The 15613-nt window shown below is 43.3% G+C and overlaps 1 protein-coding gene across 2 annotated transcripts in view; it reads right to left on the bottom strand.

The window, feature by feature from the left end:
* Positions 1-15613, bottom strand: part of kdm7ab (lysine (K)-specific demethylase 7Ab) — a 121890-nt gene that overhangs the window by 16213 nt on the left and 90064 nt on the right. The window contains exons 14-16 of one of the 2 annotated variants that reach the window (XM_060928366.1): positions 10908-11089; positions 8422-8522; positions 3438-3631 (exon numbers count right to left, since the gene is read on the bottom strand). In XM_060928366.1, the coding sequence (XP_060784349.1) occupies positions 3438-3631; positions 8422-8522; positions 10908-11089 (477 nt within the window). The remainder of the gene's footprint in view (positions 1-3437; positions 3632-8421; positions 8523-10907; positions 11090-15613) is intronic. The other variant, XM_060928367.1, reaches the window with a different exon arrangement.

Below are 15613 nucleotides of genomic sequence, written 5' to 3'. Positions count from 1 at the left end.
CCATTTTTTGCAGTGCAGCCGAGGAAACAAACCAACCATATAAAGTACAACTAAATAGAGAACTCGGACAGCTAACCCACCCCAGGCTAGACAGCACACAGCCTGGGTGGGTCAGAACCGGTACGCAGTTACACAGTGGGCAGGGAAGAAGGGGAGAGGCGAGTCTTCAGTCTGCGCTTGAAGGTGGTCAGGGAGTTGGCAGTTCTGACCTCGAAGGGCTGGGCAGGAGCGGAGCGGAGAGGAGGAGGAGGGGCCAGGTGACCAGTAGTAGCAGGGCGGATTTAGGTGATCACAGTGCCATAATTCTTGCTGCATCTTTATCCGGAGCCTGGCAACCCTACAAGTCTGACCCTGGCTACCAAGCAACACGTCATTACAGTCATCAAGCTAGGTGAGAAAATAACATTCTCTCATGCTCGACTTTTCATCAAGGTGTCGTGGAGCGTCCCGGACGCCACGTCGCTGTTCTTTTGTTATATCGCACTGTTCGTCATTCCTGATGTTCATATCCGGGCTGGATTTGTGGAGTCTGATCCCAGCACAAGCCAAAGGCCCGGGTTTATCCGTATTGCCGAGATTGCTTCTGGAACCATTTTTCCAGGCCTGGACCTGATCCGATAAAACATCTGACCAATCAGGTCGCATGTGACGTCGTCCGAGTGCGTGCTGTTTTCATCGACCTCAGGCATCTTTGTACATCCTTGTTGCATCATGAAATACGGATTCACGGAAAATAAAAAAATATATATATATAATACAAAAGCACGGATCTTTTATTCACGGATGTGTGATTATTTTGCGTGAAAGATCAAGAGTAAATTAATAAAGTAAACATACAAATGCAGGTAAGAGATTTTAATTCTGAACTTCGGCAGAACAAACGTCTTAGAGTTCTTTTTTTTTTTTTTTTACCCGTATGAAATCGGTAACCGATCTGTGATGCACTGAAACGTCCGTGACCAATCCGGAAATTATTAGCATCTGTATTAAAATCCGTATTTTGTATCCTTTTTATTATATTTCCGTAATCCGTGATAGGTATCTGTATTATATCAACCACCGGAGTGTGTCCATGGGTTGTTTTGGAGTCCAAGCTGTACAGTACGACCCGGAATAACGTGCTAGTACTTGGAAAAAACTTCCATGACTATTCCTAAGTTGCAGTGTTTATTTCCCTGAGTGTCAGGACCGAGTGATATTACAGTATAGTGGGGATTATAGCTGTGGTGTTTCTGCTCCAGACTGGAATTAAACTCAGGCAGACGGACAGTCAGAGCTGGAGTTATGGCCATCGGTGTTGTTGGACCGGGCCCTTCGCATTAATAATAAGCAGTGCTTAATTTGTGAAGTGGGAGGTCCCGGGCCAGAACGCAGGAGGTCGGTGGGCCCGGCCACACAAAAAAAAAAAAAAAAAAAAAAGGCGGGGGGCGGTTTCCTATAACTTTACACACATACGCCTATTGAGGTTTTTCACCCACGTGACCAAGTCATGTGATGCATCGTTAGGCTGCCATTTTGGACATCACGGCTCGAATCAGTTTGAATGCGAGGAAGGCGACAAACGAGAAACATAAAAGAAAAAGGAGCGAGATGCAGAAAGCACCTTCACTATCCAGCGACGTAGGGCATTTACAGGGCGAGCAGAGGGAGAGGTATTTGCAAAAATTGAGGTTAGCAGGCTTAGAGAACGACGTTTACCTGCTTCCACCAGGATTGTTCACTGACGTACGGAAGTACACGAAGCCCTCGTCTTTACCTGACTTCGGCCCACGTGATCTGTATACCCATGTCGTTAAAAACCCATCGCCATACACAGGTATTGATCTTAAAGCGTATAAGAGTTTGGATACCTACAAATATTTTGTGTCAGGCTGGGTAACATGCCTACATCAGCGGGTCGTCCCTGGAGCCGGTGGTCGCCATCTTATTACAGCTAAGGTTTGTTCACATTTTCATTTACTTTCGGTCCTCAGGATAAACAAAATGTTATTAAATGTCATTGAAATAACTTCTTAGTCTGTTGAGACACGGCCCGTTATAAATTTGCTGTTACCAGGCAATGACCAAGAACTGTATTATTAGGGTCGGTGTCTGTGTTGTAGCAGTGCACTAGCAGCTAGCTGTTAGCACTAGCTAATGTCAACAACATAGTAGCTAGTATGTTACTGTAGCAATGTTTACGTTCAGTCATTTGGATGACTGTTAAAACCTTTCAGTCTCAAGTTTTCCCTTTACTGTATTTACTAGTTTACTGTAATTATGATCCACTGGATCCGGTGTAAATAGCTGCCGGAGTGCACTCCGGCTTGCTCCCCCTCAAATTAAGCAGCGCGCTCCGGCAGCTATTTACACCGGATCCGGTGTAAATAGCTGCCGAATCATAATTACAGTAAACTAGTAAATCCAGTAAAGGAAAAACTTGAGACTGAAAGGTTTTAACAGTCATCCAAATGACTGAACGTAAACATTGCTACAGTAAAATACTAGCTACTAAGTTGTTGACATTAGCTAGCTTGACCTTCAAAATGGCGGACACCGGGGCGTCACGTGACCCTGTGACGTCAGGTGAAATACCTCAATTGCATGACATGTATTGCAACAGCACCAGTTATCAAATCCTGGACAACAATGGACAACGCTCAGAATGTTCTCCAAACAGGCACTCAAGTTCACTCTCCTCACATACGTTAAGTTAAGGCAGGGGTCGGGAACCTTTTTGGCTGAGAGAGCCACGTGTCCAACGTCGTCCATTTTAGGTCGTTTAGGATCCGGCTGTCCGGGGACTTTGAAAAATTTTAGTAAGCTTTCTTGTTTTTTTTGCCATTTTTTCCACAGCGCAAGCTAACGGCTACAAAAAACCCGGTGTTCTATTGAGCGGAAGTATACACCCCATGCCCCTCCCTTTCCCCTTGATTTTGTGGATGTCATAGGAGAGAAATCAACAACAGATATCAAAATCAAAACCGAACACTAAACAAATTTTTATTTACTTATTTAATTTATTGTTTGATTTTTTTTTTCCCTTTGTGATGGTCACGGAGGTGATCTGATCCATTTAAATAGCTGCCGGAACACCGAATGAAATGAAAATAGCTGCCGGATCCGACAACGGAGGTTCCGGATCTTGTTCCGTCATGTTCCGGCTCAAATTAAGCCCTGGTAATAAGGTTTAGCTCAGCAAATCCATCACAGTGGATGCAAATTTTAATGCAATTAAAATGAGACGAATATTAAAAATGAAAACAACAACTCGTACTTAATTAGCTGTAAACTCTGATCTCAATCCTTCTGCACAACCCATTCGGGTAAAACAAAACAGGAAATGAGCGAGATGTTCAAGAAGTAGTTATCTTTCCACTTGAGCTGTGGGGGGAAAACAAACAACAAAAAAAACCAAGACAAAACAAAAAACACAAAGCCAGAAAACCACCTCTGACCTTTTGTGAGGTTTGTTGTGGTGTCCGAGTTGCTGGTTGGCGTGGGTGGAATGTGTAGCGCTGCTGGAGTTGCACTTGCTTGCTGTACTCTGGGGTGAGAAGATCATCTTCCTTACCACTTCCTCCTGCTGCTCTTCTTTTTCGTCTTCATTTGATGAGCTCTCAGAGTTTTCTCCTGAAGACTGCTGCTTCTGCTTTGGGGCACGCGCGCGCACACACACACACACACAGGTAAATACTGTACGCACGCTACCTTTCAAAAGTTTGGGGTCACCCAGACAATTTTGTGTTTTCCATGAAAAGTCACACTTTTATTTCCCACCATAAGTTGTAAAATGAATAGAAAATATAGTCAAGACATTTTTCTGGCCATTTTGAGCATTTAATCGACCCCACAAATGTGATGCTCCAGAAACTCAATCTGCTCAAAGGAAGGTCAGTTTTATAGCTTCTCTAAAGAGCTCAACTGTTTTCAGCTGTGCTAACATGATTGTACAAGGGTTTTCTAATCATCCATTAGCCTTCTGAGCAGGGCTTTGAACCAGAATTTTTTTCCTGTTGGTTCGTTCCGAACAGAAACGGAATTTTAACGTTTCCGGTTTTGGGTTCCACCATTAAATAGACGTTCCCGAACCGGTTAGAACAAAAAAATTTCGTTCCCGGAACGGTTAATTACGTTCCCTGTCAGCTGTTTAACAAATGGCTATAAAATTATGTCTCTGTCTCATCCGGCTTAAGCCAAATGTAGGCTAATTCTATTACAACCTTCATTAAATAAGACAAGAAATAATTCAAAACAATTATTATTTCAAATGTTGGCGATTTGGATTCTCAGTATGTCTTCCCATCTACACAAACAGAAAAAGTGCCAAAAATGAAAGAGAATTCGTTTAGTGTGTTACCAAAGGCTAGTCAGGCCCTATAGAGGGCTACTGCATGACGTCACCGCGCCACGAGATTTTGTTAGGCGCCATATTGGAAGACCAAGTACACATCTATGCAAGTACATACATGCATAAAACAAACTACACCTGAAATGTAGCCAGGGCCGGTTCTGCCCTAATCTGGACCCGGGTGCAACATCGCGCAAACCCCCCCAAAAAAAACAGTCTAAATCAGGACAACCATCACATAACTATAAACATTTTATATAAACTATTTTAAATAAATGGGCTATAATAAGTAAGCCTGCAGGCAGCCACGGTGGGCTGCCTCAGAAAAGTAACCATTTGTCCTACCTTAAAACTCGTTTTGCATTTTCTGCCTCCTTTTTTGTATTTTCGACCCTCCGTTTATTGTCTTTCGTTTTCTGAAAACCCGATTTGTGTCCAGACATTTTGTTCTGGTACCAACGAACTAACTCGTCAGGTCTCGTCTCTCGAGCCCGCGATGAAGAGCAACAATTGATACATTTTTACAAACAGCCAATAGGGAGGTTGCATCGTTCAGGCTCTTCTTTGCTCAGACACTCAGTAATTCACTTATTATCACATGGAGACGTGATAGTAGTCCACCTTCCCGCTCTCTCCATTCAGTCAGCGAACGTCACACAGGAAGTGAACCCCAGCGGGTCATAGAAACTTGCACAGGAGAAGAATGACTTTTTTATTTGTAGGCTACGGAAACTTTGAGGAACGAAATAAAAACCGGTATTAACCGGTTACCATTATTTTTAATAAGCGTTTCTGTTCCGGAACATAAAAAATAATAAAGTTTCTGGTTTCGTTTCTGTTCCATGTGAAATAGAAAAAGTTCCCGGTTTTCGTTTTCGTTCCTTGAACCGGTTCAAAGCCCTGCTTCTGAGGCAATGAGCAAACACATTGTACCATTAGAACACTGGAGTGATAGTTGCTGGAAATGGGCCTCTATACACCTATGGAGATATTGCACCAAAAACCAGACATTTGCAGCTAGAATAGTCATTTAGCACATTAGCAATGTATAGAGTGGATTTCTGATTAGTTTAAAGTGATCTTCATTGAAAAGAACAGTGCTTTTCTTTCAAAAATAAGGACATTCCAAAGTGACCCCAAACTTTTGAACGGTAGTGTATGTGACTCGAGCTTTCGCTCACTAACCTAATCTACAGTCAGTGCGAAATAACATCAATGTACAACGAATTCTCGAATCTGATTGGCTGGAGGGTGGTGATTAATTTTCTCTAAGAGCAGCTCTGACTGTAGTGCAGCTTCAATTCACGCTACAGGTTCACGTTAAAGGAGAACTGAAGGCAAATTTTTTTATCATCAAAATTCTATTTCTCATTTTATTAAATATCGGAATGCAGTTTTGATCACTATTTTGTCGCTGCTATAGCAAGTTCTGAGTGTTTGAAATATGCTCTGTAATATATCAGTCCGTATGTCAAAGCGACGGCCGTAAACGAGATTCGTCGAGACCTGTGCGAGACATCGTAGGACGGAAGTAAAACGTACAGCGGAAATCAAAGCAACCGACATCTACCAGCGTTGTCAAAAGACGCGCACGCCCTTTTTCGATGCTGACGTAATCAAGCCGGAAGTTTTGTTTGTTTTGATAGCAATCAGGAAAGTTTGAAAAAAGTCGGCAGTAATCGTCATTTAAACTCGTTTTTGTGCAATATTTCGTTTGGAAAACAGTTTTCAAAATGGCGGCGCTGACACTTGACGTTTCGAAGTCTTGCACAAGTCTCGTGAAGATCGCGCGGATAAGCGACGCCTGCCGTGGACCAAACGAACTAAATTCAACACGGCTAAAAAGCGAATAGGCTGATAAGTATATTTAATTGCAATTAGTTGCCAATACGAGTCACGATATAACGTTACTAAAACCGAAAAACATGTTAATTAAGAAATAAAGCAAGTTTAAAAATGACTACAGTTCTCCTTTAATTCTATCGTAACAGCTCACTCAGACAAACTTCACTTAAACAGATACGACACGTGACTGCGTGATTGTTGGTGAGATCATGGACTTTTCTGCGAGGAGACATTTATTCAGCATGTATGGAAGGAGTCTCCAGTGTGTTCTAAAGTCAGAGGTTAAACCTTTCGAGTAATCTTGACAGAGGCTAGTCATGGAAAACCCGTTTCACATCCGATCAGAGATATCAACAACATGAAACGTAACAACAAATGGATAACATTTTCGCTTCATTAGTTTTAAAAAAAAGCAGTAAACAGGGCGGCATGGTGGCGTAGTGGTTAGCGCTGTCGCCTCACAGCAAGAAGGTCCTGGGTTCGAGCCCGTGGCCGGCGAGGGCCTTTCTGTGTGGAGTTTGCATGTTCTCCCCGTGTCCGCATGGGTTTCCTCCGGGTGCTCCGGTTTCCCCCACAGTCCAAAGACATGCAGGTTAGGTTAACTGGTGACTCTAAATTGACCGTAGGTGTGAATGTGAGTGTGAATGGTTGTCTGTGTCTATGTGTCAGCCCTGTGATGACCTGGCGACTTGTCCAGGGTGTACCCCGCCTTTCGCCCATAGTCAGCTGGGATAGGCTCCAGCTCGCCTGCGACCCTGTAGAAGGATAAAGCAGCTACAGATAATGAGATGAGATGAGATGAGATGAGCAGTAAACAGTGGCGAATTGCTGTGGGGTAGGGCTGATGAGACACAAGGCAACTTTTTGAGCAATTGTGCTTCGGCACGCTCTCACTGAGATTTGGCAACAATTTCCATCTGAACGATTTTGATCATTCTGGGCAACTTTTTATGATTAAGATCATCCAATCAGAGTGCTAGCAGCGAATCACATGACCAACTGAGTGAGGGCTTATGAAATGTTCAACAAAGACGGCGACGTCTCCGGCAGTGGAGCGAAGAAAAAGACAGACAGACAGGTTATATCTTCATGTCGGTAAGTTGTTTTGTTCTGTGTAAACCCAAAATGGTGAATTTACCTCATCAAATGCTTAGAAAACCAAGAGACATCTATTTTTATGCTCAGGTTGTAATTAAGACATCGATTTATTTTTTTTTTCCAGCTAAGTGTGAACTGCCGTTAGCTAACCACAGCTCCATAGAGATTGAATGGGATTTAGCTAACTAGTGGTGGTTTTTGCTAACACAGTTAGCTGAAAGTTATCGCTAGCTATGTCGGGATAACGTTAGCTCTCTCTTGCGTCAAGTTAAAAGTAACGGGCAGCTCATGATTTTTTTTTTTGGAGAGTTGTAATAAAGATTGTCGAACTTATCGTCTGATCTAATTCACATCCAGAGCACGACTAACTTGTGGAACCCGAGGGCCAAACAGTACAAACTTCAGGATGTAAAAAAGAACTCAAGTCTTTCAGGAGCTCTGCCACGCCCTTTTCCTCCTCAGCAGCCGTGACCTTTTGTCTTTTTTGCTGAGATGAGAATTAAATTATGTTTTTGTGATGCATCAGTTATTACTTATAGCATACGTGATTGAGGTGAGAAGCATTTTTAAAGGGATTTAAAAATGTTTTATTATGCAGTTATTTTGACTTATAAATGTTAAAATAATGGTAAATTCTCTTCTGACCAGAGGATCTAGTCAGTTTTGTTCCAGAAGTGATTCTTACTCGAGTGAAATAAATAAAGGCTGAAGTCGAGACAAAAGCGACCGCTGCAAATGTTTCAGTGTCCATCATTGCGGTGTCCGTCTCCCTGGCAACAGATCTGCTCTTATCTGATTGGTTGTTGCCAATTGTCTGTCGCCCAAAAAGTTGCCTCGGGTATCTTCACCTTAATAAGAATAAAAGATTCCGGGATGTGCTGTTATAGGAAACGCACCAGCTTGTTGTTGATTATTTTCCTCCAACAGCATGTCCCGTCACGTTTTATTCCACACCAATAGCGAGCGACAGAAGCTAACGAGGGAACGTGCATTTATAGCTACTACAGTGCAAGTGATAACAGGAACGAACTTGTTTTGCAGACATAAAGGTAACTATAAATGGATAAAAAGTGTCGTTCTTAAGCACAGCACCGTTCCTACACCTCTGAAGTTTGCGTATTGCACTGACACAGCTTTAAATGCCACACCTGTGTAGTGTAACGTCGCTCCGACTCGGAGTCTGACGAAGCCTCGGTGCTTCGTCCTGATCCACCGTTCCTGAAATCCGAGCTCTCTCTCTTACACAGCTCTGAAAAGACAGGACAGAAAACATACACGTCATCATTGGTCATATCTTTCACTGATGGCTTTCTTTAAAGGAGAACTGAAGGCAAATTTTTTTTTTAATCATCAAAATTCTATTTCTCTCATTTTATTAAATATCGGAATGCAGTTTTGATTGCTATTTTGTCGCTGCTATAGCAAGTTATGAGTGTTTGAAATATGCTCTGGAATATCTCAGTCCATACGTCAAAGCGATGGCCATGAACAAGATTCGTTGAGACCTGTGCGAGACATCGTAGGACGGAAATAAAACGTACAGCCGAAATCAAAGTGACCAACATCTGCCAACGCTGTCAAAAGATGCGCGCGCCGTCTTTCGAATGCTGACGAAATCAAGCCGGAAGTTTTGTTTGTTTTGATAGCGATCAGGAAAGTTTGAAAAAAGTCGGCAGTAATCGTCATTTAAACTCGTTTTTGTGCAATACTTCGTTTGGAAAACAGTTTTCAAAATGGCGGCACTGACACCTGGCTGACACTTGACGTTTCGAAGTCTCGCACAAGTCTCGTGAAGATCGCGCGGATAAGCGACGCCTGCCGTGGACCAAACGAACTAAATTCAACACGGCTAAAAACCGAACAGGCCGATAAGTATACAGTGGTGCTTGAAAGTTTGTGAACCCTTTAGAATTTTCTATATTTCTGCATAAATATGACCGAAAACATCATCAGATTTCCACACAAGTCCTAAAAGTAGATAAAGAGAACCCAGTTAAACAAATGAGACAAAAATATTATACTTGGTCATTTATTTATTGAGGAAAATGATCCAATATTACATATGTGTGAGTGGCAAAAGTATGTGAACCCCTAGGATTAGCAGTTAATTTGAAGGTGAAATTACAGTCAGGTGTTTTCAATCAATGGGATGACAATCAGGTGTGAGTGGGCACCCTGTTTTATTTAAAGAACAGGGATCTATCAAAGTCTGATCTTCACAACACATGTTTGTGGAAGTGTATCATGGCACGAACAAAGGAGATTTCTGAGGACCTCAGAAAAAGCGTTGTTGATGCTCATCAGGCTGGAAAAGGTTACAAAACCATCTCTAAAGAGTTTGGACTCCACCAATCCACAGTCAGACACATTGTGAACAAATGGAGGAAATTCAAGACCATTGTTACCCTCCCCAGGAGTGGTCGACCAACAAAGATCACTCCAAGAGCAAGGCGTGTAATAGTCGGCGAGGTCACAAAGGACCCCAGGGTAACTTCTAAGCAACTGAAGGCCTTTCTCACATTAGCCAATGTTCATGAGTCCACCATCAGGAGAACACTGAACAACAATGGTGTGCATGGCAGGGTTGCAAGGAGAAAGCCACTGCTCTCCAAAAAGAACATTGCTGCTCATCTGTAGTTTGCTAAAGATCACGTGGAAAAGCCAGAAGGCTACTGAAAATGTTTTGTGGACGGATGAGACCAAAATAGAACTTTTTGGTTTAAATGAGAAGCGTTTGGAGAAAGGAAAACACTGCATTCCAGCATAAGAACCTTATCCCATCTGTGAAACATGGTGGTGGTAGGATCATGGTTTGGGCCTGTTTTGCTGCATCTGGGCCAGGACGGCTTGCCATCATTGCTGGAACAATGAATTCTGAATTATACCAGCGAATTCTAAAGGAAAATGTCAGGACATCTGTCCATGAACTGAATCTCAAGAGAAGGTGGGTCATGTAGCAAGACAACGACCCTAAGCACACAAGTCGTTCTACCAAAGAATGGTTAAAGAAGAATAAAGTTAATGTTTTGGAATGGCCAAGTCAAAGTCCTGACCTTAATCCAATCCAAATGTTGTGGAAGGACCTGAAGCGAGCAGTTCATGTGAGGAAACCCACCAACATCCCAGAGTTGAAGCTGTTCTGTACGGAGGAACGGGCTAAAATTCCTCCAAGCCGGCGTGCAGGACTGATCAACAGTTACCGGAAACGTTTAGTTGCAGTTATTGCTGCACAAGGGGGTCACACCAGATACTGAAAGCAAAGGTTCACATACTTTTGCCACTCACAGATATGTAATATTGGATCATTTTCCTCAATAAATAAATGACCAAGTATAATATTTTTGTCTCATTTGTTTGACTGGGTTCTCTTTATCTACTTTTAGGACTTGTGTGAAAATCTGATGATGTTTTAGGTCATATTTATGCAGAAATATAGAAAATTCTAAAGGGTTCACAAACTTTCAAGCACCACTGTAATATTTAATTGCAATTAGTTGCCAATACAAGTCACGATATAAGGTTACTAAAACCGAAAACGTAATTGAATAACACGTTAATTAAGGAATAAAGCAAGTTTAAAAATGACTTCAGTTCTCCTTTAAAGTGTTTCACATTCACTGCAAACCCGCATCACCTCTGAGAGGACTGGGCGTCTCGTGACCTGCTGTGCAGCGCTGCTTCTCCTCCATCTGCTTCTCCTCCATCTCCTCCTCCTCCTTCACCACCGCTGCCTTCACCTTTACTGGGTACCTCTTCTGATCGCTCGTTTCTTCTTTGGCAGCCATGTTCTTTTTCCGGATGCGCCACCTGTCGTCTCTGTGTGCAAACACACACACACACACGCACCATATAGACTGGTACCAAAATTCAAAAAAGTGCTTATTTAAGGAGTTAAAGGCATTTTTGAGACAAAGTCGGCAAACAGTCTTATTTTGTCAATTTGGGTGTGCCGAATTCAAATCTGCAATATGCCGAGCTCTATCTGACCTCTGTTGACCTCTAGAGGTCACTGAACTTTGGGCCTGTAAACGTCTCGGCTGAACCCAGTTTCTCAGCTTTCTAAGGAATGAAATGGACTAAAATGATTAATGAAGTTAGCAAATGGTCTTGTTTGTTAAATGTTTGGGAGCTGAATTCATTTTTCATTTGTAAAACGACATATGACCTCTGATAACCTCAAGGTCATTAAACTTGGCCTATGGACCCTTTTCACGTGACGTCACGACAAACGCGGCCGCCATTTTGGACGTGTACTACCAGTAGTTTACCACAGCCAACATTGAGGAACGGCAGCAAAGAAAGTTTTTACTTTCAGCAAGGCTTCCATCATGCCACTATATTGTTGTGCACCTGGATGTAGTAACCATCAACAAACAAGGCAAGGGTTATCATTTTATCGGATCCCGACGGAGAAGATGGATAGCGGCCATTAACAGATTGGCAGCCCTCGGCATACCAGCGCTTGTGTAGTGACCACTTTGTTGGAGGTAAGACGAATAAAATTAGCCAGAAAAGGCATTACATTGGTGTTAACATTCTGTGGCGGCGAGTGTGTAACCAAATAGGCTAAAATAACCCATTGTAACCTCTTTGTTCTTCTGTAGTAGCTATTGTTGACTAGCTAATGTCAACAAGTAGCTGGTATGTTACTGTAGCAATGTTTACGTTCAGTCATTTGGATGACTGTTAAAACCTTTCAGTCTCAAGTTTTTCCTTTATTGTATTTACTAGTTTACCGTAATTATGATCCGGCAGCTATTTACACCGGATCCAGTATAAATAGCTGCCGGAGCCGACGTCCGAGGTTCCGGAGCGCGCTCCGGCTTGCTCTCCCTCAAATTAAGCAGCGTGCGCCGGCTTGCTCCTGGAGTGCTCCGGCCGAGGTTCCCCTCAGATTAAGCAGCGCGCACCGGCTTGCTCCCGGAGTGCTCCGGCCGAGGTTCCCCTCAGATTAAGCAGCGCGCGCCGGCTTGCTCCCGGAGTGCTCCGGCCGAGGTTCCGGAGCACACTCCGGCCGAGGTTGCCCTCAAATTAAGCAGTGCGCTCCGTAACCTCGGCCGGAGCACTCCTGGAGCAAGCCGGAGCGCGTTCCGTAACCTCGGCCGGAGCACTCCTGGAGCAAGCCGGAGCGCGCTCCGGAACCTCGGACGTTGGCGTGTATGTGTATGGCGATGGGTTTTTAACGACATAGGTATACAGATCATGTGGGCCGAAGTCAGGTAAAGACGAGGGCTTCGTGTACTTCCGTACGTCAGTGAACAATCCTGGTGGAAGCAGGTAAACGTCGTTCTCTAAGCCTGCTAACCTCAATTTTTGCAAATACCTCTCCCTCTGCTCGCCCTGTAAATGCCCTACGTCGCTGGATAGTGAAGGTGTTTTCTGCATCTCGCTCCTTTTTCTTTTATGTTTTTCGTTTGTCGCCTTCCTCGCATTCAAACTGATTCGAGCCGAAGTCCACTACATGTCCAAAATGGCGGTCGCGTTACAGGCGTACTAACACCTTCTGCGAGCTTCGGCAGCGCATTGATACCTGAGCTCCGTATCAATGCGCTGCCGAAGCGTGCAGAAGGTGTTAGTACGCCTGTCATTATAGTGCGGACTTTCCATAGCATAGAAAATCGCCACGTTTCAATTTGTGTAACTGAACTTGTTTCATATCACTGCTCATATAAACCTATGTAAACAGGAAAAACGCGGAAGAGTTTGGTCGCATCTAACTACAGCCCCAAAAAATACCATTGGCCATACTGAGCCTAGCTACATTGCTAACAGGAGTGACAGCGCGTCTGACTGCGTCTGACTGACTGGGAGGTCACACAAAGCTCGGAGAGGTACAGAGCAGCTCGTCTCAATTCAGATAAGAGCATATTTCATTATGGAAGTACGGTGGACTGTTCCTTTAAGTTTTCGAAGCTGCTAGAATGTGTTATTAACGCCGTCGTTCAAACTAAAGTTTCCGAATCTGCCACGTTAATGAAATGGATGGAGCAAACGGTTTAAATATAGCCTAGGCGGCTTCATTAAATGATAAACAACCCTACGCATTTACTGTTGTGTTCTAAGCTGCACAATATTGCATGTTCAGATAAGAAATGAAAGGAGACTTTCAGTGTGACCTCACCATGCCGTTCCTCGCACTGTCTCCCACTGCCAACCGCCTGCATGCGCTTTCTGCACGGAGGCTCACTGAATGCATGACGTCACGGATTGATGCCCGCATTTACATAGAAAAACGTTCTTTTATAAATCTATAATTTCATATATTATTGTCAAATTGTAGAGAATATTGATGTTGGAGCTAACTTATCTTTTACAAATATTAAAAAAAAACAACAACAACAAAACAGTCCCTATGAAAAGGGCACTTTGGACAGCAAACAGAAAAGGGGCAGGGGCTAGGGCACCTGTAGCACCGGTTCATTGCACGTGGGTGCTGTGCACCTCAATAAACCGAATGGTAATTAGTCTTTTGATTTTTCCGTGAGGTTTGCCTTATGCAAAGAAAGACAGCATAGACGTTTTTTCCTCCCTATAAGTGGGGGGGGACCGAACGAGGTGAATTTAAATCTGGGTGGGACGAATCCCCCCCGTCCCCCCCTCTATCTGCGCCCGTGAGTATATCTCATCTCATCTCATTATCTCTAGCCGCTTTATCCTTCTACAGGGTCGCAGGCAAGCTGGAGCCTATCCCAGCTGACTACGGGCGAAAGGCGGGGTACACCCTGGACAAGTCGCCAGGTCATCACAGGGCTGACACATAGACACAGACAACCATTCACACTCACATTCACACCTACGGTCAATTTAGAGTCACCAGTTAACCTAACCTGCATGTCTTTGGACTGTGGGGGAAACCGGAGCACCCGGAGGAAACCCACGCGGACACGGGGAGAACCCCGTGAGTATATATGAGAGGTTTTTTCTTTGTTTGTTTTGTTTTAAACGGGGTAAAGCCTTTACAAAAAACAAACAACAAAGAAAAAACCTCTCATATATCCTAACCCTGATTAACCTGTATACCCCCACATTTTGTATGCTGCTGAATCTGTCCTTTTTTCAGTAGCTTTGTATAAACAATAACCGCTAAATGTAATGCAATGTTATGTAAGGTGATCGCCGAGGCATTCTCATTGTGAAAAGTAAGTCACATGTACATGGACTGGCATTTAATGTTGTATTTGTTCCTTTCTATTTGTTTTTTGTCTGTTCATATTCTTTTCGGGGGAGTAAAGTCAGTTTAAAAATGCCGTTAAATGCATAGGCCTATAGGCCAAGTTTAATGACCTTGAGGTTATCAGAGGTCATATGTCGTTTTACAAACGAAAAATGAATTCAGCACCCAAACATTTAACAAACGAGGCCGTTTGCTAACTTCATTAATCATTTTAGTACATTTCATTCCTTAGAAAGCTGAGAAACTGGGCTCAGCTGAGACGTTTACAGGCCCAAAGTTCAATGACCTCTAGAGGTCAACAGAGGTCAGATAGAGCTCGGGATATTGCAGATTTGAATTCGGCACACCCAAATTGACAAAATAAGACTGTTTGCCGACTTTGTCTCAAAAATGCCTTTGGGTGTCACAATTCTGGATTTTGGTACCAGTCTAATGAAGTCCACCATGAAGGTCGTTTCACTACAACTGAAGAACAACTCGATTACAGATTCTGACAGAATGATTTGAAGAAACATCACTAAAATAAGACTGCAACTATTAATCATATGGAGCACTTGCATGTGACGTCACATCCGATCCAGATTGTAAACAGACGCCACCTTGTCGGTCAAACGCCATATTTCCGCCTTCTACTTCTACCTTTTCTTCTGGAAAACCCTACTATATACAATTCTACTACAACGTCAACTCCACTGAAAATCAATAAAACATAAGACGAGTGGAATCCTGTGTCCGAGTCCTTCCCTTTCAAGTGTGGGAAACCCATGATGCTCACATACACTTGACAGTAGGCTGCCACGGGACCCTGACAGGCGTGCAAAATGGATTGCTGCTATCAGGTATACCATATATACAGTAATAGTGATAGACTACAAGCTCTCCCTACCTGTGCACGTTTGTTTTTTGTGTGTATTTTTGCGTGTTGTTCGTCTGTACCGGACTTCAATATCCACTACAACCGTATGGACTTACTGGACATTGGTTTCCAGCAAAAAATGACGGTTTGTAGCGATTTCCATCGCGTGCACAACATTCTGGACGAGATAGCGAGACCAGCGGGGTCTCAATACTTAAGTGACTTGCCCGTCCAATGAGGATTGTTATTTTCTTGTTTACAAGATGCCACATCTTAGGGCGGCTGACAAATCCTGAATTTCTGTAAAGAT

The sequence above is a fragment of the Neoarius graeffei genome, chromosome 8, assembly GCF_027579695.1.
Source record: "Neoarius graeffei isolate fNeoGra1 chromosome 8, fNeoGra1.pri, whole genome shotgun sequence".
Taxonomy (NCBI): Eukaryota; Metazoa; Chordata; class Actinopteri; order Siluriformes; family Ariidae; genus Neoarius; species Neoarius graeffei.
Note: the sequence above shows the minus strand (reverse complement) of the source record. Positions and strands in the feature narration are given on the sequence as shown.